This window comes from Lodderomyces beijingensis (genome assembly GCF_963989305.1).
Source record: "Lodderomyces beijingensis strain CBS 14171 genome assembly, chromosome: 1".
NCBI classification, from domain to species: domain Eukaryota; kingdom Fungi; phylum Ascomycota; class Pichiomycetes; order Serinales; family Debaryomycetaceae; genus Lodderomyces; species Lodderomyces beijingensis.
Genome location: NC_089970.1, coordinates 2,175,088 through 2,198,411, shown reverse-complemented (window position 1 = coordinate 2,198,411; position 23,324 = coordinate 2,175,088). Strand labels below are relative to the sequence as shown.

Below are 23,324 nucleotides of genomic sequence, written 5' to 3'. Positions count from 1 at the left end.
CATGTAAATAAAACAAAGAAACAAGGAAAACATTTATTGATTAGATTCACTGTCTTTGAGTTGAAGGATGTCGTCAATGTCCACGGGTCCAGCCTGTACGGAATCGGCTTGGTCTTTTATGAGCCCCAAAAGATTTTGAATGTCGGAGCTGACACTATCGGCATGATCTCTAAAACCACGCAACGTTTCCGCCAACTCGTCATTCTCCGAAACGAGCTTGAAATAAACCTCCCTCATCCGGCTTAGGACGCCCTCGCTCTTACTAACCGTGATGGCGTCAATCACTTGAGAAGGCGAGAGATGGTCGAAAAACACCGGCTGAGACTCGGGAGCCTCTGATTTCTCAACTTCCCTCGACTGAGCCGCCTCGATAATTTCATCTAGTTCATTAAGTTTCACAAACAAGTCATTTTCTTCGTAAATCTGGTCAAATTCAGCCAAAGCTTCCTCGTTCAAGTACGTGCGTAGTTGGCTCGTGCCGATGTTCAACACTTCGGGACCCAACTCTGTGTTGGCAATGTCCTTGTAGCAGGAGTTGACTTGGTCAGCGGTCAATGACTTGTTTAGCACTCTCTCTACTGCTCGTTGGCCAACTAGTTTTAGTCTGTCGTATCGCACGCCTGACTTGTTGTTATTGGTGTCTATGTCGACGCTCATTTCATCTTCTTGAGAGTGGTTTCTCCCTGCTCGTTCAATGGTGGCTCAAGCTGTTTCTGTTGTTGATGTTGATGTTGATGTTGTTGTTGTAGTTCTGGAACTCTTCTGTTTAATTTTTGTGTCATTTTGATAAGAGGGTAAAGTGTTGAAAGTGTGCGCTGTGTATCTACTCCTTCAAACCAACGTCACCACCAACACCATCATCATCAAGGAGAATAGAGACAGCGGCAGAGACAACAGCCACTTTAAACCTCTGATAGACAATCGACAGTAATAAATATAGCAGGAGAACTTGCACAATGTCAAGTCCACAGGCTTTAATAGCAGAAGCGGAAAAGTTGCTTAAACCCCAGCTGGGTTTCCTTCTGTTCATCACAGGCTCGTCATCGAGTCTCAGGAAAGAAGACGCCACCGATCTATACATACAAGCAGCAAACAGCTATAGATTAAGCAAAGACTTCAATCAAGCCGGCAACCAGTTCTTGAAAGCAGCAGAGATTCAACAAAGCTTGGGCAATCACAACGATGCTGCTAATCACTTGGTCGAGGCGTACAAGTGTTTTAAAAGCTCGTCACCTACAGATGCAATTCGTGCTTTGTCGCAAGCTATTCATATTTTTTTGACTCAAAATGGTCAATTTCGAAGAGCAGCCAACTTCACCATGGATTTGGCGGAGTTGTATGAAAGTGTCGGTGATACTCCCAATGCTATCAAGAGTTACGAGCAGGCCGGTGACTACTTCACAACTGATCACGCCGAGGCCCTCTCAAATAAGGCGTTTTTGAAATGCGCAGACTTGTCTGCTTCTACGGGTGACTACAAAAAGGCCGTTGAATTGTACGACGTGGTGGTAAAGAACTCCTTGAACAATTCCTTGACGAAATGGAGCTTGAAGGACTATTTCTTCAAAATTCTCTTGTGCATCTTGTGTACCAATGATACGGTGGAAGCTGAAAAGCGAATGGAGAAATTTGCTGAAGACGACCCCAACTGGACAAACTCAAGAAAGTTTAAGCTCGTTGAAGGAATCTTGGAAAGTATCCAGAATGGCGATGTCGAGGATTTCTCGGATAAGGTGTTTGAATTTGACAAGTTTAGCAAGTTGGATAAGTTAAAGACCCAGTTGTTGTTGAAGATCAAGACTTCTGTTGTTGATAATGACGACGTTGACCTTTTATAGTCTTTGATGGTTTCGAGTATAAATATATATTTTTCATTTTTTCTTCGGTACGTATTCTTTACAAACAAGATCGATTAGATGATAGAACTCCTCCGCCTTTGCGAGCTATTTTTCTGAAACTCTGAAATGTGTTTTAATGGCTGCGGCCTTCGGGGCCTTTGGAGTTTGGTTGTTGAGAGGCGAAACTATTAATAATGAAAGTCCGATTGCATCTACAATAACATAGAATCAAAGATACACGTTGTATTACTTTCTATTAAAGACTTCACCGTAGAGAGGGTCGCTAATTTTGTCATATCTCTTTCTAGTCCATCTTCTCATGTCCTTACCCCAGATTACAAATATGAGGTAGCTGCCATTGATGGCCAACGAGAGCGCAAACATAACATAAGTCGAGCCCATTAGTCCCTGATTGGTGATCCAGGGCGATATTCCAAAATTGAACCCGACACTAATCATATTTCTCATGAATAAAATGAGGACAAGGGTTTCGTTTGTGAGCTTCTCGTAGCATTCAACAGCATAGACTAAGCACACTGCACCTGAGGAACTCATGGCGAAACCCATGAACCCTTGGCCGATAACAACGGAAATTGCCCAATGGTCCCCATAATATGAGCCTAGCCCGTAGGCCAAGATACCACCGGCGTTAATTAGCGTAGGAACCACCATTGTATGCAATCTATGCTCGGGTTCCATGATACCATTGTTGCGTCTAGCCATTTTGACAGAGAACCAATCGACGAAATTACCACCATAAATCATGCCAACGACATTGCCCACAAAGACTGCAAGATTGGTGAGACCAGTGCTCTCGACACTAAAGTTGTATGGCTCACTTTCGTAGATAAGTGCCTGGGTATTGGTTAAAAGAGAAAGCCAACACATCTGGAAGCCGTAAACGACACCAGCCCATATGACTGCCGGGAACAGAATCAAAAAGATGGGTCTTGTGAAAATCGACAACCAGGATCGCGGATCGTTTTGTTCTGTGTGGATCCAATTTCTTTTCTGAAGCCACGTATACGGCACCAGGGAGGACACGCTTGACTTTTCCGATGCTGCAACGTCGACATCGCCAATCTCTTTGTTATTTCTGAGGATTTTGCTTTCAACTTGTGAAATACCGCCACCGCTCTTGATGGTGTGAATTTGGGATAGGATGCCTTCTTCCAAAACCTCTTCGTCATTCTCATCTCTTCTAAACGAGGTCTCTTCCATCCAAAATACCTGAGCCACCAAGAGGGGAACATAGATCATGATCTGGATGTAAAAACACCACTTCCAGTGCAAGTTGTCAGTGATGTAACCGGCAGCAACTGGGCCCAAAAAGCTACCAGCGTACAAGGCCAACACCACCAAACTGAACGCCGTGGATCTTTCGTGTCGGAAAAACAAATCAGTAGATGAAGCTTCAAGAAGTGAATCCACCGGCGCAGCAGCTAGACCAGTCAAGACATTGAAGGCGATCAAGTAGCCGATATTCTTGGAAAACGCACCAAATATGCACGAGATGATAGCCAATATGGTACCACAATTGTAACAAAACTGCTTCCCCACTTTCAAAGCAGTAGGTTGCACGACGCATACGCCGACTCCGAGGAAAATGAACGAAACGGCAACGGTCACCCCCATCATTCCAAACGTCGTGTTCCATTCATCGACCCAGGTGACGAAAAGCGGGCCCAGGAAATTCGTGCTGACTGCCAACATGAACCCCCAGAACCAAATGAGCGCAAACTGCAAGTATTTCTTCTTCTTGGACCATGTCAATGGATCGTTGACGTTTGAAGTTGGCTGTGGGTGCAAGATGACATCTCCTTCAACTGATTTTTTCTTGACATTCAAGATGCCCTCCACATCGACCAAGTGGGTTGTTCCCGGTACAAACTCGCGGTCATCGACCGTGGCATCGTCCCTTGATTTCGAAAACATCTCCTTGCGTGTGCTAATTACCACAACTATCTTTGGAGAGGCAACTGGTCAAACTCATCGAGAGACTGAGATGAATTCTTGCTTATTATATGCATCTAGTAAAACCAACTAGACAAGTTACGCAGCTGATTCACCGCAACACAGATCTATGGAGCCAACTTTCATCACGTCTGAATCCCCAATTCCTGCGTCTCCACTATATTCCAAGCGTTTCATGCACTGATAAGAGCTTTGGCCGCCGGCGGTGGGGAGAAGAAGAAAAAAAAATTCCGTTTCTAATTTCCTCTTTCTGAAGCCAAATAAAGACTGGCACATTTTTTTCCTTTTCAATCCCACTGGACTCAAGACAGGGTCCGAAAACAGGGTCCAGGACGTGTTGGGGGAAGCCCTGAAACAAACTCTGCTCTCTTGTTTTTTTTTTTATGAGTTGTTCCTGGTTTGTGAGCTCAGCTTCTGATAGGGAGGTCCCGCTAAGGAGTCGTGGGATAGTTCTTTTCTGCCTCCATACTGCAACTCGGCTGTCCATCGCTTCCCTCACCTCCCTTCACTGGTGAAAAGTAAAGGGAGGAATGCACCTGCAACTGTTCGAGGCAAAAACGATATCGGCTGAGAAGAACCCTCGAGCCGATGTAACTCCTTTTGCAAAGTACACGGAAAGCCTGAAAAATGTCTTATTTTTGAGCGACAACGTGATACGTGAAACTTTCAAACATACTCTGACAGGGACTGTGGGGAATTGGGGGTAAGAAAAAAAAGTAAATCATCAAATCTCAAAACAAAATTGTACTTGAGCTCATATAATCATATCAACTATTCAACATCTAATCCATACTTTATAAAACATTTCCTACCAGCTTCATACTCACCCCTTCTCACTGTGCAAAAAAATCACTTGCTCTTGAAAAACTCTCCGTAAAGAGGGTCGCTGATCTTTTCGTATCTTTCTCTCGTCCATCTTCTCATGTCTTTACCCCATTGGGTGAAAAGGAGGTAGCTTCCGTTGATGGCCAACGCGAGACCAAACATGACCCAAGTGGAGCCAAATAATCCTTGATTAGTGAGCCATGATGCAATAGTAAAGTTAAAGATCATACCAATCATGTTTCTCATGAATAAAATGAGGACAAGGGTTTCGTTTGTGAGCTTCTCGTAGCATTCAACGGCGTAGACTAAGCACACTGCACCTGAGGAACTCATGGCGAAACCCATGAACGCTTGGCCGATAAAAACAGAGATGGCCCAATGTTTCTTGTAGTACGATCCCAAACCGTAGGCCAAGATACCAGCAGCATTGATAAGCGTAGGAACCACCATTGTGTGCAATCTAAACTCGGGTTCCATGATACCATTGTTGCGTCTAGCCATTTTCACAGTGAACCAATCGACAAACTGACCTCCGTAGAACATTCCGATAACATTGCCCACGAAAACCGCCACGTTTGTAAGCCCCACGCTCTCGACACTAAAGAAGTATGGTTCGCTCTCGTAGATGATGGACTGAGTGTTGAGCAAGAGCGACAACCAGCACATCTGGAAACCGTATATGATACCAGCCCATACGACTGCCGGGAAAGAAATCAAAAAAATGGGTCTTATAAAGATGCAAAGCCAGGACCTGGTGTCATTTTGATCTGTGTGGATCCAGTTTCTCTTTTCAGCCCATGTGTATGGTTTTGCGGTGGATCCGAATGAAGTGTTTGACCCTGCGACTTGTTCGACATCAACTTCAGCCAACTCCTTGTCTTGGGAGACTACATGAGAGCCACTTTTGATTGACTGTATTTGCGAAAGAATACCTTCTTCCAAGACCTCTTCAGCGTGTTCGTCCCTTCTGAACATGGTGTCCTCCATCCAGAAGATTTGGACAATCAACAATGGAACATAGATTATGATCTGGATGTAAAAACACCACTTCCAGTGCAAGTTGTCAGTGATGTAACCGGCAGCAACTGGTCCCAAAAAGCTACCAGCGTACAAGGCCAACACCACCAAACTGAACGCCGTGGATCTTTCGTGTTGGAAGAACAAGTCGGTGGAACTCGCTTCGACAAGCGAGTCAACTGGTGCGGCGGCAAACCCAGTTAAACTATTAAATGCAATAAAGTAGTCGATATTCTTGGAAAACGCACCAAATATGCACGAGATGATAGCCAAAATCGTGCCCATGTTGTAACAAAATTGCTTTCCGACTTTCATGGCCGTGGGTTGAACGATTGCAACACCGACTCCGAGAAACACAAAACACATTGCCACTGCCACACCCATCTGCTCCCAAGTAGTGTTCCAATCCTCTATCCAAGTGATGAACAAAGGACCCAGGAAATTCGTGCTGACTGCCAACATGAACCCCCAGAACCAAATGAGCGCAAACTGCAAGTATTTCTTCTTCTTGGACCATGTCAATGGATCGTTGACGTTTGAAGTTGGCTGTGGATGCAAGATGACATCACCCTTTTCAGATTTCTTCACATTCAAAACACCATCAACATCAACCATGTGAGTGGTTCCTGGAAGGAACTCATAATCTCTAAACTTATTGCTGTGCGTTTTTTCACCCATGCCTTATTCACTGCTGAACTGAATACAACGATGCTGCCTGCTTATACTGCCGCTGCTGCTCATGTTTGAGCATATACATATACATCTTTCTGAAAATATCACCTGCTTTATATAACTGAGGCCAACCGTAACGTCGTTCCCCTCCCAACTCCAAAGTGCTGCAAACTCCGCTAAAGTTCTCAATTGGAGACTACCTTGCGTTTTATTTTTGGTCTCTTTTGATGGAATATTATATCGAGGGATATCTCTTCGAGAGCCTCTATTGGAGGTCGGCTTTGGGTTGCCGTTCCCTGTCAAATCCAAACAAAAAAAAAAACTCTCCAACTCTCATCATTTCAAGCATGGTCCCTGTTTATTCCAAGGGTTTCGCAACTAACCCCCACGACGACGGCGGGGAAACCCTATCCGTGCCTTGAAAACGGTGGATCAGCAGGACCCTTTTTGTTCTGCTGAAGTTCAGCTCAATCAAGCTTCATATTGGTCTGTCTCTTCCACTGCAGATGCGGCTGGACCAACTTTCGTATACTGAAAATTTTTGGCCCTATTAAACAGATCTCTCTTTCTATCTCTTTTTCTATCTCTCTTTCTATCTCTCTTTCTATCTCTCTCTCCAGGATAAGGGAATACGAGGGTAGTTTGGTGTAAAAAATTAATCGTTTTTGATTAACATGGGCTAGCAGACCTCGAACCGAAGAGTGGATCATCAAGATATTTTCTTCTTTGCTTCCTCTGTGAATTTCTTGCTCCGCATATTATTTTTTGGTCTTGTTCTTTGTTCAAGCCGGGGTCTTGGTGGGTCAATTCGGGACCGATTTTGCACCACAATTGAGCACTTTATCCAGCGTGATTTTCATGAAGATAAGGCATCAGCTCTCAAGCTCGAACGATGAAATTTTGCAACAAACATCCCTCAGCCACAACATTGAAGACCGGTCTCTATGACAAGATAGCCCAAACAAGCAAGGAAAAACGACCATGGAATTTTGTCAACTATTGTCCGAGGAGGGGATAGTGGGGTCCAGTTATGCACCAACACGTTGGGTAACACCGCCGGGCGCAAATTGCTGCAGGGAAACCCCTCCAACCTTCTCGATTCGAGCGTTGAATCTGGTGAAACAAGAAAATAAAAACAAAAACAAAAGAAAGAAAGAAAAGAACAGAAAGGAAAGATAGGAAACAATCTTCGTCGGGAGGATCGCTGAGATCTTCTCTGTATATCTGGGGGGAGGGGGGGTTCAATCTCATCCGTTGCAAATCTCTTCCCCAGGTATTGCGACTTCGGTAGCACCAATCAAAACGCATGTTGATTCCGCTAGTCCTTGAAAATTGGGGTCCATGGTGATGTTGCAAGGAAAACAAAGGGTCTTCGTTCCTGGATTATTTTTCATAAACGTTTCGTCTTCCTCCTTCCCCTCCTCTTGGAATCCCTATTCCGTTGGGTCCCTGGCCAAATACTTGCGGAATGTCTGGTCCCGTTAGAAGGGCTTTTGTTGTAGAGACGTAATTCATCAACTAATATATCTATGCCATCATAACGCATTTGTTGGAAGCGTAGTCATGATGTGTGTTTGTTCTTGCCACCTTCATCATATACCGATTCAAAGGTAAATACCACAACTCCCCGCCTCCCTTTAGAGAGAGAGTCTTTCGGCAAAATATAAACTGCAATACGTTTGCGAGAACCATACTTTCGATGTCAAGCAAACTGCATAAACTTCAGAAGAACGTGAAACGCAAAACGTCTAAGTGAAAAGAGAAGCAGTGATTAGTCAAAGTATTTTGCAGCCAACACAAGAAATTACAAGATAATAAATATATATATCTTCAAAAATGAACAGAATGCAACCAGTGCTTGCGCTAAAATATACATATCTATCGAAACGGCATGCATAAAAATGAGAGGATAATCGCCTAAATCACTTTCTCTTCTTCTGCCTTAAGAATTCACCAAAAAGGGGATCACTTATTTTTCCATACCAAGGCTTGGTGAGCCTCCTAATGTCTTTGCCCCAAAAAGTGAAAACAAGATAGCTCCCGTTAATTGCCAAGGAGAGACCAAACATGACCCAAGTGGCTCCCTTCAAGCCCTGGCTTGTGATCCACGGTGTTATTCCAAAGTTGAACCCGACACTAATCATATTTCTCATGAACAACATGAGAACAAGGGCCTCGCTTGTGAGCTTCTCATAGCATTCAACTGGGTACACCAAACAGATTGCCCCTGAAGAGCTCATGGCGAAACCCATGAAACCCTGGCCAATGATGACCGAGACTGCCCAGTGGGCTTGATAATAAGATCCCAACCCATACGCCAAGATGCCTGCGGCATTGATCAAGGTAGGCACGAGCATGGCGTGTAATCTATGTTCAGGCTCCAAGATACCCTTGTTGCGCCTTGCCATCTGGACAGTGAACCAATCGACAAATTGGCCTCCATAAAACATACCAAACACATTTCCAACAAACACGGAGACGTTGGTGAGACCCACGCTTTCAACGCTGAAATTGTATGGCGGAGATCCATAGATACGAGCTTGGGTGTTGACAATTAGAGATAACCAGCACATCTGGAAGCCATAAACCAATCCACCCCAAACGACCGCGGGCAAGGGAATCATAAACACGGGTCTGATAAAGATGCAAAACCAGGAGCGTTCCTCACCTTGTTCGGAGTGGACCCAGTTTCTTTTCTGGAGCCACGTGTACGGCGTTTGAGACAACTGACTGGAGCTGCTATCAGATGCCACTTCGACATCGCCAAATTCTTTCATTTCTGGAGAATCGGCGGGTTGCTGTTGACGTTGCTGCTGCTCGCCGCTTCGGATCGATTTGATTTGTTCCATGATTCCTTCTTCCAAAGCTTCCTCCTCGTTTTCCGCACGTTTAAACGTTGTGTCCTCCATCAAAAATATCTGAGCTACGAGAAGCGGAACGTAAATGATGATTTGAATGTAGTAGCACCATTTCCAGCCAATGGTTCCAGCAATGTACCCAGTAGCAACTGGGCCCAAGAAACTACCAGCATATAACGCCAAGATCAACGAACTGAATGCGCTTGTGCGTTCATGTTGGAAAAACAAGTCGGTTGAAGTGATCTCGACAAGGGTATCAACGGGAGCAGCAGAGATTCCTGCCAAGACCTTAAAGGCCAAAAAATAACCAATGTTTTTGGAAAACGCACCCATGATGCAGCCAACGATTATAATTAAGGTGCAAACATTGTAGCAGAACTGTTTACCCAATTTCAAACCAGTTGGTTGGATAAAACAGACCCCCACGCCTAGAAACAAGAACCCCAAAGCCGTGGAAACACCCATCATGCCAAAAGTTGTGTTCCACTCTCTGACCCACGTTGGATACAACGGTCCAGCGAAATTGATGCTTGTAGCTAACATAAAAGCCCAGAACCACACCAACCCGAATTGGAAACTTCTCTTTTTCTTTGACCATCTCAAAGGATCATTCACGTTTGAGGATGGTTGTGGGTGTAAAATGACATCTCCATTCTCTGATTTCTTGACATTCAAAGCTCCATCAACATCGACTAAATGAACAGTACCTGGCAAAAACTCATAGTCCAGCCCATACTCATCTCTTGTATTTACAGGAAGCCCCATTTGATCAGCACGAGTAATGACCTCTCAACCACAACTCCCTATTTTTTCTTTCATTTTTTGTGTCTAGTGACACAGCTGAAAGCAATCCATTCCACCTTAAGTAGTCTTGTTGATTGTCGTTATCTTTTGCGAAATTCCGCCACGGTGAACATTGCAAATGTCCACTTCCAACCAGTAGACAATCAATCAATTGTCAAGGGATCCCTTTTGCCCCTCTGTGTCGGTCTGTTTTTTTTTTCGGTACGCAAACGAGGCTATCTGTGAATTAGCAAACGCAATATTGATAAGAAGACTCTTTCCATATACAGAACGCGTTAGCGGCCAGCAGCGGCCTTCTTTTCTTCTCTGATGTAGAAGAATGTAATCACGGGACTAATATCAAATGATGTTGCATTATTTGTTTCCCCCGAATTGGCCGTCAAGCAGATTGGGGGAACAGTCGATTGTGTCTTATCTGGGCAACATAGTCACCAGAATCATGGCATGAATTAAATCCCGGTTCATTCTAGACGAGCCGGGCTGGTGTTGAGATCAAGTAAACTGATTAGACTCTGGGTTCCAGTCCAAACCTTACCTCTTCCACCCCCCCCCCCCCTTCATCCTACCTTGCCTTTCTTTCCTCACTTGAAGATTGTCCATTACAGTTTGGCGTATGACTGCAGAAAACATGTATTAAAGCTTTTTGACGTCCTGTTTAGGTATGACGAGCCGGTAAAGATGAAGAATCTCGAATACGCAAGCAATTTTCTTATCTCAAGCTAAGGGGGCAGTGGAACGGTGGGGGAAAATTCTCATAACGCTTATGGCTTCACCCATTGACCTTGCGAACCTTGGGAGCCCCGCCTGGAAAGCCGAGTTCATTTTGCTTTTGCTTTTGCTTGAGTCGTTGCGGATCTAGAATTTCACACGAGACGGGGCTAGATGAGATAACATGACTGCATTTGTCAATTTTGGAAAACAAACCGATCACGTGATTTCTCCCAAAAACCACGATGCGAAACAAAATAGGTCTCTCGCTCTCTCTCTCTTTTCCCTCGTCACATGGTCGTTTCACCACGGCCCTAGAATGAAATTTCGTGCTAGAGATGAATTTAATTTGTGAGCAATTCCTCAAATAAAATGGTGACTGCTCATATAGAATCGTATCAGAATTGCATATAGTTATTAAGTATTAAAATTTTGCTGCTTATAAGTAATAAACTTAGAAAAAAAAACAATCTAAAAGTGATGAACGGCGGTGATATATTCGCTGAATATATCCAACTTCAAACAGTCAAACAAACAAACAGAAGCCGAGTTTACTTAACTTTCTCACTTTACTCAACTTAGTTGGTCTTTTTAAAGTATTCACCGTAAAGTGGGTTGCTGATCTTCTCGTACTTGGCCCTGGTCCAACGTCTGCAGTCCTTACCCCATTGGGTGAAACAAAGGTAACTACCGTTGATGGCCACTGAAAGACCAAACATGACCCAAGTGGAGCCCATCAAACCTTGAGCAGTGATCCATGGGGAGATGGCGAAAGTGAAGCCCATACCAATCATGTTTCTGATGAACAACATAAGCACAAGACTCTCACTGGCCAACTTCTCGTAACATTCAACAGCGTAGACCAAACAGATCGAACCAGAAGAACTCATGGCGAAACCCATGAAACCTTGGCCAATGATGACTGAAATGGCCCAGTGCTCTTGGTAGTGCGAACCCAAACCGTAGGCCAAGATACCTGCAGCATTGATAACTGTAGGAACAAGCATAGCTTGCAATCTGTGTTCTGGTTCCAAGATACCGTGGTTGCGTCTAGCCATCTTGATGGTCAACCAATCGACAAACTGACCTCCGTAAAACATACCAACGACATTTCCAACAAACACAGCAACATTGGTGACACCAACACTTTGAACACTGAAGTTGTATGGAGGAGACTCGTAGATAAGACCTTGAGTGTTGACAAGAAGAGACAACCAGAACATTTGGAAACCGTAAATGAAACCACCCCAAACGACAGCTGGGAAGGTGATCAAGTAGAAAGGTCTCAAAAAGATACAAAACCAGGATCTAACATCATTCTGTTCGGTGTGGATCCACTTTCTCTTGTGTCCCCAGGTGTATGGAACTTGCGAAGAGTGGCTTGAGTTGTCGGCAGACTCGACTTCGACCTCGGCAATTTCTTTAGTCTCTTTAGCTTCTCCTGCTTCGTCGGCGTTAGGGCCACTGTTGATGGACTTGATTTGGGAAAGAATACCTTCTTCCAAGGCTTCTTCAGCGTGTTCGTCACGTCTGAAAGTGGTGTCTTCCATCCAGAAGATTTGGATAATCAACAATGGAACATAGATTATGATCTGGATGTAGTAACACCAACTCCAGTGCATGTTGTCGGCAATGTAACCACAAGCAACTGGGCCCAAGAAACTACCAGCGTACAAGGCCAAGATCAATGAACTGAAAGCAGTGGATCTTTCGTGCTGGAAAAACAAGTCAGTCGAGGTAATTTCCACAAGGGTATCAACGGGAGCAGCAGAGATTCCTGCCAAGACCTTAAAGACCAACAAGTAGCCAATATTTGTCGAGAACGAACCAATGATACATCCAACAATAATGATGATGGTACCGGCATTGTAACAGAACTGCTTACCGAGTTTCAAACCGGTAGGTTGAACAAACAAGACACCGAGACCCAAGAACAAGAAACCAAACGCGACGGAAACACCCATCATTTGGAAGTTGGAGTTCCACTCTCCAATCCAGGTGACGAACAAAGGACCCATGAAATTAAGACTGAGGGCCAACATGAAAGCCCAGAACCAGACCAATCCGAATTGGAAGGCTCTCTTCTTTTTCGACCATCTCAAGGGGTCGTTCACGTTGGTGGTAGGCTGGGGGTGCAAAATAACATCACCGCTTTCCGATTTTTTAACGTTTAAAGTACCTTCAAGATCCACAAGGTGGACAGTACCGGGCAAGAACTCATAATCAAGCGCAGCCCTAACTTCTTCTGCAGCTGCGGTCATGGTAAAAATAAATGAGTGTAGAGTGGTTGGTTGGTAGGTTGCTGTGTCTCGTACAAGTTTCTCTTAATCTTGAACCCTGAGAAGCACAAGGGTGTCGATGAGATTAAATATCCCGTATTCTTCAATCCAGCTACTCCACCTTATCACCTCTCATCCCCCGGCCTCCCCTCTACCGTTATCTTTGAATTTTTCCCGCAAAGAAGGACCAATATGAAAAAAAAATTATAATGAACAAGTGTTGATCCTCTCCCTCCTGTTTCCTCCCCCACTCACAACCCCCCCCTCTCCCCTCCTTCCTCTTCCTCCTCCATTAGCTCCTCCCCATAATCATACTCCTCCTCCTCCACTAAGATTGAAAAAAATAATAACAACAAAAGAACTCCATTATACCGCTCAGTTTTTTTTGTTTTTCGCTTATGATTATGCTTGCAATCCACAAACAAAAAAGCACCTTGATGCTAATATCGTAGTTGTTAAATTTAGGCAGTTTCCCTTAGCGGGTTGTAGTATTCCCTCAGCTGGTCGATAACAAATATAATAAAGTTTTTTGAGCGAACCTTTTTCAGCGGCTAATCCCAGATCTCAGTATAGGTGATTTGGTCCAATACCAATTATTATCTAACCGTTGGATCAGGAGATACCCATTTGAAAACAAAAAAAAAAAAAAGGGTTAAAGTCAAGCCCACCCCCTCTCATGCCAAGTAGCCGTGCTGCTATCGTGACTGAGAGGTATATTGAACTCTGTGATAAGATCAAAAACAAAAAAAAGAAAGCTCCACTCAACCGCTCTTACAACTAGAACAAACAGATTTTTGATCGCCAACGTAAAATTTGAAAGCTCGACGGGGTCTTTTGCAGGTTGTTGTCTCTCGCCAGCATCTTGAAACAAGCAGACTTTAGCGTTTGTCGAGCCAGACTCAAGTCTCCAACTCTCTTTTGACCTTTTTGACTTTTTTTTTTGTTTGTTCGTTCGTTCGTTGTTTGTTTGTTTGTTTGCAGCTTTGAAGAATGATGGTAATTAGGCCAGGGCCCGCCCAAAACACACGCATGCGTTGGCGCTGAATCCTCGAAAAACTGTCATAGAATCTCGATTCAGTGGTTGGAAAAAAAAACTGCAGATCTGGAACAGAGGGGGGTGCATAATCTTGCGTTGGTGGAAGAATACTTACGTTAAAACCATCAGCGTCGTTGCCGACAAAAACAAGCAAACTTAGAAAAGACTCAGAAAAAGAATTTGGGTATGGTAGTGGTGGTGGTAATGGTGATGAAAGCTTTTTGGTGATGTATTTCTTTTCCCCACAGTAGGCAACCCTGGGTTCCCACATAGCAGTGGAAAATACGATAGAAGATGACGATGGTGATGATGATGACGAAGGTGGTTGCTTTAGCCGCATGTTTCCTTTGCAAAAAAGTTAAAAAGAAAAAACACCAACCATCAGTCAATCTAAATGCCTCGGAAAACGGCTCCGGGATTGTAGGCGTTTACGGTGTTTGCGTTGTTTCTATTGGCCTTCCTGACTGCTTGTCTGTTCGATTCCGAAGCTCATGACTTATCGCGATAATCATGCCATAACGTAACTTGTCCACTCTGCTGTGGTCGCCCGAAAAAAAAAAAAAGACAGTAGTTGGTATGTCTCTAGATAAGCATGGTTGATTATGACGCCGCCACTGTAACCACTGATAAGAGGGCTCTAGACCTCGATCCACTCTGCAATTACGGTGTTGTGGTCTTGGAGACGATTGTAGCTTTGCAACATGCATAAGCTGATAACCACCAAGAGCCTCACAGAAATCTTTATCTAGCGCAAAGGGTGAGATATCAACGTGTGTGCGTGTGCTTGTGGGGATGACAGGAAAAACCTTCTTATCTCGGCCACACTTGGCATCTTTGCAATTTTGACTCCTTATCCTCGTGGACGGAAATTGACCTCGTCACCACACCCAAACTGCTTGTGGTGAAGAAGTGGTGGGCCATGTAGCGGCTAATGAGGATGAAAGGAAGTGATACCGATATCACCTCTGATTTGAACGTTGAACAATTCTAGTCGCTATATTTTCAGTTTGTTGATCTTTACTTCAACCAACCGTGAAAATTCACCCTGATAAATTTCAATCTCTTTTTCGCATTCTATTCATTTTCATCTACTTCACCATCAATTCCGGCGTCACTTTACGAGCTGATTCTCCACTCATTCATTACGGTGCCCTGGACCAGCATCTCGCAATTTGGAGAGTGCATATTTCATATCAGAGTTGAGTCGATTTTTTTCTGTTTAATTCAGAGAATGGATACCAGCTTTACTCGATCAAAAAGATGTTCCTCTACTCAGTCCCAAGATCTTTTATTTCTCTAAATTTCATCATTTTTCCGACCGACCAACCGACCAACATCCCTTTCCATCGCCCATTACTGTTTCTTTCCCTCCAGCCGCCAAATTTTCGTGGGTAAAAATTTTTTGCAGTAGATTCCATACATCTCTAATATGGGCATTTTCTAGTCGATTTCTCCCCTCCTTCTCGTTTGCTTCCAGCTAGTTTCTGCTCTAACGTCTTTTAAGAAAATTTAGGTCTGCCTTGCACAAGGACCAATTCACTTGTTGACGTCAAAAAAGAAAAAAAAAAAGATCAAATTTATAGTCAATTCTTTTTTGCCAGAAAATGCCCAAAAATGACGGGACTTTTCTCCCTAGATGGTACTGTATGGACCATCGGGCTCCAAAGGGTTACTAGGAAAGAAAAACGTGCCCTAATTGCTTGTACAGCCGCTTTTTGGAAACAAATTTCTCTTTGGTAACAGTGGGAAATACTCCAACGTCCGCTCAGTGACAGCCTGAAATTCTAAAAGTTTGACTTGGTTTGGTTTAGAAATATGGGGGACTTTTGCAACAATCAGTTGACAGGCTGCAAAATCACCAAAAGCATCAAGAGGAAGCCGCTGTATCTGCGGCGTGGGTGCTGTATTTCCCAATCGAGCCACATGCTACTCCCACAGCTAAACAAATTTTTCACAACGCAAATTGTATTTTTTTTTGTTATTGTTGTTGTTGTTGTTGTTGGCACACACCAAGAAGTGGTTGAAAGCGACCAGGATCAAACAAGACCTTTGAGTCGCTCAATTTACATCGCATCAATAAGAGGCTGGTTTACGTATTTACGTGTGTGTTTGTTTTGTGTGTTTGTTTTGTTTGTTTTCTTTTGAGCGTTGAAATCATCTGCTTTGAAAGCGTGAGTGAGTGGCAAGGTATAAGCTGTGCCCGGCTTCTTTGCTGATCAGATCGATTTCCGAAATATATTTATTACTACGCACGATGGAACAAAATGAAACGGAACCTTCTCAATCAGCTTTTAATAACCAACAACCATGTTTATTCTAATATTGAGCCTCAGGACTTGAACAAGAGGACCCACCGGGTGAAACCCACCAATGATTACTCCATAAAACGTATGGTGCAGAGAACGCGCGAGGTTACCAGTAAAGAGAAGGGAGCGACACAAGTGGTGAAAAAAGTGGCTCTACGACGACATTGCGTAACGGTGAAGAAGGAAGATGACCGATTCATCGTTAGGATCAAATACAAGCACAAGGACACTAGACAGCCTCCATACGATGGTGTTCTCGACTACCCAGACTGTATAATCAACGACACAGACCCGACAAAGGAAGAACGAGCGAAATTTGAAAAACTCAAGCAAGAAGCAGCCAAGCTCGTCGTTAGTGGCGATGCTTCCTTGGACTTGAACCTGAACTTGAACCTCAATAGCAAAGAAAGCACTCCATTCACTGTGGCCATGAACAGGTCCAAGATCAAGAAAATCGTGATTAGGGATTACGAAATCGATACTTGGTACATTGCCCCTTACCCCGAGGAATACTCCCAGTGCGAGACATTGTACATCTGCGAGTATTGTCTCAAATATATGAGCTCGCCAACTTCATATCTGCGACATCTGCTAAAAAATTGCAACGGCTCTCACCACCATCCTCCCGGAGCTGAAATATACCGCGATGCGCGAGTCTCGATTTGGGAAGTCGATGGCAGGAAAAACATCAACTACTGCCAAAATATCTGCTTGCTTGCCAAGTTGTTTTTGAATTCAAAGACTTTGTATTACGACGTTGAGCCTTTTATTTTTTACATATTGACGGAGAGAGACACGACGAATCTTGCAAAACATCACTTTGTGGGGTACTTTTCAAAGGAAAAATTAAATAATCTGGATTATAATGTTTCCTGCATTCTCACATTACCCATTTACCAACGAAAAGGCTATGGAAATTTGCTAATAGACTTTAGTTACCTTTTAAGCCGCAATGAGTTCAGGTTCGGCACCCCCGAGAAACCGCTAAGTGATTTGGGTCTCCTTAGCTATAGAAATTACTGGACACTCACAATCGCCTACAAACTAAGGGAGCTACACCAACAATACCTGGGCCATGAATCGTTGAATATATCCATCGAAATATTGAGCAAACTAACTGGAATCATCCCAGCCAACGTGACTCTCGCTTTGGAGCAGTTGGGATCTCTTTATCGGAATCCTGCCATACGAGGTTCATATGCCATTGTCATCAATCTAGCCCAAATCAAGAAACATATTGACAAATGGGAAGCAAAAGCATATTCAACTTTAAACTACTCGAACCTTTTGTGGAAACCTATGCTCTTTGGACCCAGCGGTGGCATCAATTCAGCACCAGCTTTGCCAACGCACCCTACAAACAAGTCCCAAGTGGTTCCGCAAAATAGCATTTCTCTCCTTTCAGAATTTCTCAAGGATGACATCAACAACCCGTACACGCTAGAAGAAGAGGCATACAGGGACATTGCCAACCTTTTGGACTTGCCTCGCCCTTCAGAAAGAGAGGAGACCTTGCTGGACTACGAACAATGTACAGCGGGTATGCCCCGCGCTTCCTACAGAAACAAGATCAGTAGCCGGAAAAGGGCAAAGCACACATCTGGAGCCGCGATGGAGGTCGACATGGAGGCCGTAGAGCAGATTTTTCAAGAGGAGGACAATTATTTCAGTTCTGGCAACGACGAAGAAAACGATTTTGAAGATGAAGAGTTCCACGAGGACCAAGAAAACGACATTTTCGAAGACATTGATAAGGACGATGGAGAAGAAGAAGAAGAAGAGGAAGACGCAGTATTTGCGCCAGGGTGGAAGAACCGACCTTTCAGACCCACCAGAAGTACAGTCAACGTTCTTGTGAAGGACGAAATGAAAAGAGGTCGTGGGCGACCGAAGGGTACATTCAAAGTCAAACCAAAACAACACTTGACACAGACGCTGCCAAAGAGACCGAGTAGATGGACCAAATAACTACAACATCTAATCAAAAAAAAAAAATTAACTTTTCCTCTTTCAATAGATTGATCTTTGCAAGATCAACATCTATTTCTATCTTTTGTCTTGTCTTTTTCTTTGTTTCTCACTCTTTCTGTTTTTTTTTTTTTGACGGTGGGGGTTCTTGTGTATATCGAATTTTCTCATTTGAAAAGGTTGCATGAATTTGCAAAAATTTGGTCTATAAACTTCTCTATCTTGTCGTCCTCATCTATCCCATGTATTTTGCAAAGAATTTTTGCAATCAAGCCAACTTCAACGGGCTCGTTTCGAGATTTGATCATGGGCTTGCTGTATATTCCAATGGCAGCATTTGTCGATCCTTCTTGGCCCGCGTCGATATTCAGTTGCACAAAATTTGCGTGCTTTTCATATGCCTCCTTCTTGATTGAAGGAAATGGCAAATTCTCATCCAACTTGAATGCTGGTTTCGCCTCATTCCCCAGGCTCAAGGAGCCAGCTACCACTTCAATCTTGGGGTAAAATTTGTTCGGATACGGAGTAATATACTTGTAGCTAGCATGGCTTTTCCGCACTTCGCACCAGGGGGCATCAGTTTCAATCATAAGCCTATCCACGGGTATCTTTGCCGCCACTTTGACATTCTCCTCTGTTTTCAACGAGCATCCATTCACACCGACAAAGAACCCCAAGTCCAAGATCTTTTGCAACTCGTCTTCGTCGCCCGTGAAGGAATGGACCACCCCATTTCCTTTCGGTACCACCCCGCTTTCTATGTATGGTTTCAAGATGTTGACAAAGTCGTCGCAGGCGGCTCTCATGTGCAAAAACAAGGGAAGCTTGAACGGGAGCTTCTTGAGCAAATCCAACTGCTTGCGGAACATCTCAATCTGCTGCTCCCTTGTCGAGTAATGCAATCTATCATAGTCCAACCCAATTTCACCAAAGGCCTTGACGTGTCCCAAGTTGTACCCTTCAATCACAATCCGCCTCAACTCCTCCAATTTTTGATCCACATCCTCGCGCAACTCATTGGTATACTCCACCTCCTTTTCCTCCCCGTTGTTATTTTTCTTTTGGTAAAACTCACTTGCAACAGAGCAAGGGTGAACGCCAGCAGTAGAATCAAACTGATTCGCGTATTTTTCGCACAATTCGAAATGGTCTCTGCTTTCTTTAATAGTTGACGCGGTGATTAGCATCTTGTCAACATTGAACAAGTGCGCTCTTTGAATGATATCTTCAATGTCACAAGGGTGCTTGCGCGTGCTGGATCCATTGTAATATCCTTGGAACATGGAATCTGAAAAATTCACTCCTATGTCGTAGTATCTCGGCCTCCAGCTCATTGTCGATCTCGTAAAAACCCTGGAGGTCGTTTTCATTGCATCGGAGCAGAGATCTTGCGATGCGAAAAGCGTATAGCGTGTGGGGAGCGGTGGCGGCGGCGGGAAAGGGGAGTTAAAAAATTCCGCCAAAGTTGCACGAGGTCCCTAGATGGCTCCCTCCCCACACATAGGCAGCCACTCGGTAAAGCAAACAAGGAAACCTAGATTAAAAGAAATGGCAGACGAATTGGACCGCATACTCTCGATAGAAGAGTCGGCATTAAGCAGAAACGCTGAGATTGAGAGGATTCTAGAATGTCCTGAGGGCGACTATTTCTCGACGATGGAGATCAATCCAATGACGTGCCCCAGCGAAGACTTGATTTCAATAGTGAGGAAGATTTACCGCAAAAAGTCCTTGCTCATACACCCAGACAAGTCTGACCATGCTCGAGCTCCAGAAGCTTTTGACAAGTTGAAAAAAGCCGAGGCGGTGCTCTCGTCAAGTAGTATTAGTAGTAGAAGTGATAACAGCACCGCGGATGAACTCTTTGATGAGAAAACACGTCTATTGTCAATATACAAAGCTGCAGCTCAGAATGCAACAAGAACAACATCACCATCGGACAACTTCAATGACAAAGTAAATGTCCAGATTAGAAACGAAGTAAAGGAAATTTTGGAAGACGAAAAGAGCCAGTTGGAGTTGCAAAAATTGGCCAAACAAAGCGAAGAGACACGTAAACAAGAATACCAAAAGCAAGTGAACAAGGAAAGGGAATTGAAAAGGAAAGCAGATGCACAATGGGAAGACCAGCGGGACTCAAGAGTGAAGAAATGGCGACAGTATTCAAATAAAGTGGAAAAGAAACTGAAAGCAAAGAAGAAAAGTCCAAAAGTGCTCGTGTGATGAAGGTGGGAGTTTTTTACAAATGAAAACCTTGGGCACACAAGACTTGAACAACCTGATTTCTGACTTACAACATTGTCAGATAACTGTATCCTCTCCTAGATCTCAACCATTCTTGTCATCCGGGGTAAAAGGCTTGTGGGATGCAAAGGGAACCCGAGAAAAAAAATTGAAAAGTTGATGGCGCATCGATTTTGTCAAAAGGTCCCTTTACACACACACACACTTTAGACACTTAAGACAACCGATGAACAACACTTTGGTGACAGTAGGAATAGTTTCGTTTCTTTCGGGAGCACTTTTAAGTCAATGGCTCTTGGCACAAAAAGTGCACTCAAGACCAAGAAAACTTGAAAGATATCTATCATCAGACGATGAAGCTGAAACTGAAGATGACGATGAGCAAGGCGAGGAAGAAGACGACGTTGAGATCGAGTCCTTGGCATTAAATGAGGTACCAGGAGAAGTAAGAATGACCTTGTGCGTGCGACAGGACTTGAAAATGGGCAAGGGCAAAGCTGCGGCACAGTGCTCCCACGCTACATTATCCTTATACAAGAAAATCACCAACCCCAATTCGCCCGCGTACAACCCCGAGATGGTACGCCGATGGGAGTATGGCAATGGACAAGCGAAAATCACCCTCCAGGTACCAAACCAAGAGGAAATGGACTTGCTCTTTGCCAAAGCCATGAGTCTCGGCATCAATGCATGCATCATCCACGACGCGGGCAGGACGCAGATCGCGGCTGGCAGCGCCACTGTCTTGGGGCTAGGTCCAGCACCAAAGAGAACGCTTGATGAAGTAACTGGAAAATTGAAATTGTATTAGATTCCTTGCAATACACATGTATATGTAAAATCTTTCTTCTTGAAAAAAACAAAAAAGAAGAGTTTCTGTTTCTTTTTGTTTTTTGATCTACTATTTACGAATGGGTCTTCTCACAGACAAGGGGTTTAGCTCTTCGCTTCTTGCTCCTGGTGCCTGAGCCTTGATCATCGTCAACGACCAAAAAGGCATCTTCATCGTCGTCGTCGCTCACGACGCCAATGTTGCCAATCATGTCATCGTCGTCGTCATACAAGTCGTCCAACCCAAAAGATGCTTGCCTCAATTTTCTCTGGTCTTTAATAGTCACGTTTCTGTCGTTTCCATTCCGCAATTTCTCCAAGTAATCGATGCGCGCCCATATTTCACCTTCTGTTCTCTGGGGTAGGAGAATCGACAACTCGGCAAACGAGAGTTCTCGATTCCGCCTGTTGATCAATAGTTCGTCCTCTTCCATAGTCCAGGGGAGGTCCAATTTGGAGCTCTGCTGTTTTTTCTTTTGTAGCGATTTGGAAGGGGGCAAATTCCGCCTGAATTTATGGAGTTTCCGATTGCTAGCCTCGATTTTCTCCTTGTTGATCTTTAATGGTTCCTCTGGTTTCTCGCTATTGTGCGGGATAACGACTGAACCCGAGCGCGAATAGTAGCCTGCGTTCGCGCTCACGAGTGATCCGTTTCTTAGACTTGAGACGGTGGTTTGATGGCCAGACATGCCGCTGATACTGGAGTTTCTCGAGGGGCCGCTGATGCTGCCTGCGCCGCCAAAGAGCACGGGCAAATGGGCAAGTGTGCTTGATCCCATCTGGTGGTGTGGGATATTCATGGATTTCGAAGGCAATGACGAGATCGACGCCCGCGTGATGGACAGGATCGATGCTCGATCGTCGTTGGAGATTTGGATGATGGAGTTGTTTCGCAACGCAGCCGCCGCGGCGGACACGGAGCCATTGCTCACGGAATGTCGTTCTCTCAGCTCCCGTTCTTTTGGATGGTGGTCGCTAGTTGAATGCGATAGCGAGTTTCGCGGGGTTATAGACGAGGGGGTTTCCGGATGCGATCTGTTGTGGGGCAAGTTCATTGTGGGGTCGACTGAGACATCTGCGTAGTAGCCACCAGAGCCCGATGTTCCAGGCACCACGATTGTGGGTCGACTTGCTGTCTCGGATGTGTCCGAAGCCGGCGACGCTTCGTACTTGTGGCTCAAGCTGCTCACCAGGTTAGCCCTCCCACTGGGGCCACCGTAGTTTATCCTTGGTGACGACACGGAGATTCTTGGTGTTGTTGCGGAGGGACTCGAGATGTACGAGGGCGAGTTGGACAATGCGTTCAACCCCGCTAGCGCATTGGAAATATTATTGTCAAATCCTTGAAACCCTCCCGTCGATAGCAGATCAAACTGGAAATCGTCATCGGTAGTCTCCGTCTTTGGCGGTGGCGCCTGAGTCGCCATTTTCTTCTTTTTGCTTGCAGAAGACGAACTTGCCATGTTTGGATTCTGCTTGAACTGGTCGCCCAATGCCGCTGCGGACTTTGGTGGGTTCTTCAAGTTTCCCGATTTCAACCTTCTCCAACGGAACTGGCATGCGTTTGGTGTTCTATTTGTAAAGTTGCTTGCAATCTCTTTCCATCCGAGCTTCTGTTTGTCTTTCAAATGCATTAGTAGAACGTCATCCTCGGGGTCCCATGATGTTGGCGTTCGAGCTGAACCCTTTGCTGCTGCCGTTGCTCCGGTTGCGGTTGCGGTTGCAGGTGCAGTCGCCGAAGACAAGGTAGGTGACTGATTGGACGTGGGCGACATATTTGACTCTTCGTTTAAATGAGCCGTGGTTCCAGGCTCACCTTGAAGTGAGTCCAAGCTCGCTGAACTCATGGCCAAAGTATCAATTGAGTCACAAGAATATGTATATGTTTAGAAGAAAATGAAAGCAAAAAAAGAAAATGATTGTAACAGCGTGAATCTAAGTAGTAGCACAGTTTCTTCAAGTCA

The 23,324-nt window shown here is 44.5% G+C and overlaps 11 protein-coding genes across 11 annotated transcripts; 4 read left to right on the top strand and 7 right to left on the bottom strand. All coding sequences in view use genetic code 12, as the record gives it.

The window, feature by feature from the left end:
* Positions 1-33: 33 nt before the first annotated feature.
* LODBEIA_P09020 (uncharacterized protein) lies at positions 34-657 on the bottom strand (the record flags this gene model as incomplete). Its single annotated transcript, XM_066976874.1, has 1 exon — positions 34-657. The coding sequence occupies one exon, from the start codon at positions 655-657 to the stop codon at positions 34-36; it is 624 nt and encodes a 207-aa protein (XP_066827840.1).
* Positions 658-956: 299 nt separating this feature from the next.
* Positions 957-1,838, top strand: LODBEIA_P09010 (uncharacterized protein; the record flags this gene model as incomplete). Its single annotated transcript, XM_066976873.1, has 1 exon — positions 957-1,838. The coding sequence occupies one exon, from the start codon at positions 957-959 to the stop codon at positions 1,836-1,838; it is 882 nt and encodes a 293-aa protein (XP_066827839.1).
* Positions 1,839-2,084: 246 nt separating this feature from the next.
* Positions 2,085-3,773, bottom strand: LODBEIA_P09000 (uncharacterized protein; the record flags this gene model as incomplete). Its single annotated transcript, XM_066976872.1, has 1 exon — positions 2,085-3,773. One exon carries the CDS (start codon positions 3,771-3,773, stop codon positions 2,085-2,087), a length of 1,689 nt encoding a protein of 562 aa, XP_066827838.1.
* An 888-nt stretch (positions 3,774-4,661) lies between these two features.
* LODBEIA_P08990 (uncharacterized protein) lies at positions 4,662-6,269 on the bottom strand (the record flags this gene model as incomplete). The annotated part of the gene is made up of 1 exon (XM_066976869.1): positions 4,662-6,269. One exon carries the CDS (start codon positions 6,267-6,269, stop codon positions 4,662-4,664), a length of 1,608 nt encoding a protein of 535 aa, XP_066827837.1.
* A 1,979-nt stretch (positions 6,270-8,248) lies between these two features.
* Positions 8,249-9,949, bottom strand: LODBEIA_P08980 (uncharacterized protein; the record flags this gene model as incomplete). The annotated part of the gene is made up of 1 exon (XM_066976868.1): positions 8,249-9,949. The coding sequence occupies one exon, from the start codon at positions 9,947-9,949 to the stop codon at positions 8,249-8,251; it is 1,701 nt and encodes a 566-aa protein (XP_066827836.1).
* A 1,325-nt stretch (positions 9,950-11,274) lies between these two features.
* Positions 11,275-12,957, bottom strand: LODBEIA_P08970 (uncharacterized protein; the record flags this gene model as incomplete). The annotated part of the gene is made up of 1 exon (XM_066976867.1): positions 11,275-12,957. One exon carries the CDS (start codon positions 12,955-12,957, stop codon positions 11,275-11,277), a length of 1,683 nt encoding a protein of 560 aa, XP_066827835.1.
* Positions 12,958-16,275: 3,318 nt separating this feature from the next.
* Positions 16,276-18,285, top strand: LODBEIA_P08960 (uncharacterized protein; the record flags this gene model as incomplete). The annotated part of the gene is made up of 1 exon (XM_066976866.1): positions 16,276-18,285. One exon carries the CDS (start codon positions 16,276-16,278, stop codon positions 18,283-18,285), a length of 2,010 nt encoding a protein of 669 aa, XP_066827834.1.
* A 167-nt stretch (positions 18,286-18,452) lies between these two features.
* Positions 18,453-19,568, bottom strand: LODBEIA_P08950 (uncharacterized protein; the record flags this gene model as incomplete). The annotated part of the gene is made up of 1 exon (XM_066976865.1): positions 18,453-19,568. The coding sequence occupies one exon, from the start codon at positions 19,566-19,568 to the stop codon at positions 18,453-18,455; it is 1,116 nt and encodes a 371-aa protein (XP_066827833.1).
* A 265-nt stretch (positions 19,569-19,833) lies between these two features.
* On the top strand, positions 19,834-20,508 carry LODBEIA_P08940 (uncharacterized protein; the record flags this gene model as incomplete). Its single annotated transcript, XM_066976864.1, has 1 exon — positions 19,834-20,508. One exon carries the CDS (start codon positions 19,834-19,836, stop codon positions 20,506-20,508), a length of 675 nt encoding a protein of 224 aa, XP_066827832.1.
* Positions 20,509-20,755: 247 nt separating this feature from the next.
* On the top strand, positions 20,756-21,340 carry LODBEIA_P08930 (uncharacterized protein; the record flags this gene model as incomplete). The annotated part of the gene is made up of 1 exon (XM_066976863.1): positions 20,756-21,340. The coding sequence occupies one exon, from the start codon at positions 20,756-20,758 to the stop codon at positions 21,338-21,340; it is 585 nt and encodes a 194-aa protein (XP_066827831.1).
* Positions 21,341-21,434: 94 nt separating this feature from the next.
* On the bottom strand, positions 21,435-23,207 carry LODBEIA_P08920 (uncharacterized protein; the record flags this gene model as incomplete). The annotated part of the gene is made up of 1 exon (XM_066976862.1): positions 21,435-23,207. One exon carries the CDS (start codon positions 23,205-23,207, stop codon positions 21,435-21,437), a length of 1,773 nt encoding a protein of 590 aa, XP_066827830.1.
* Between the last annotated feature and the right edge of the window lie 117 nt (positions 23,208-23,324).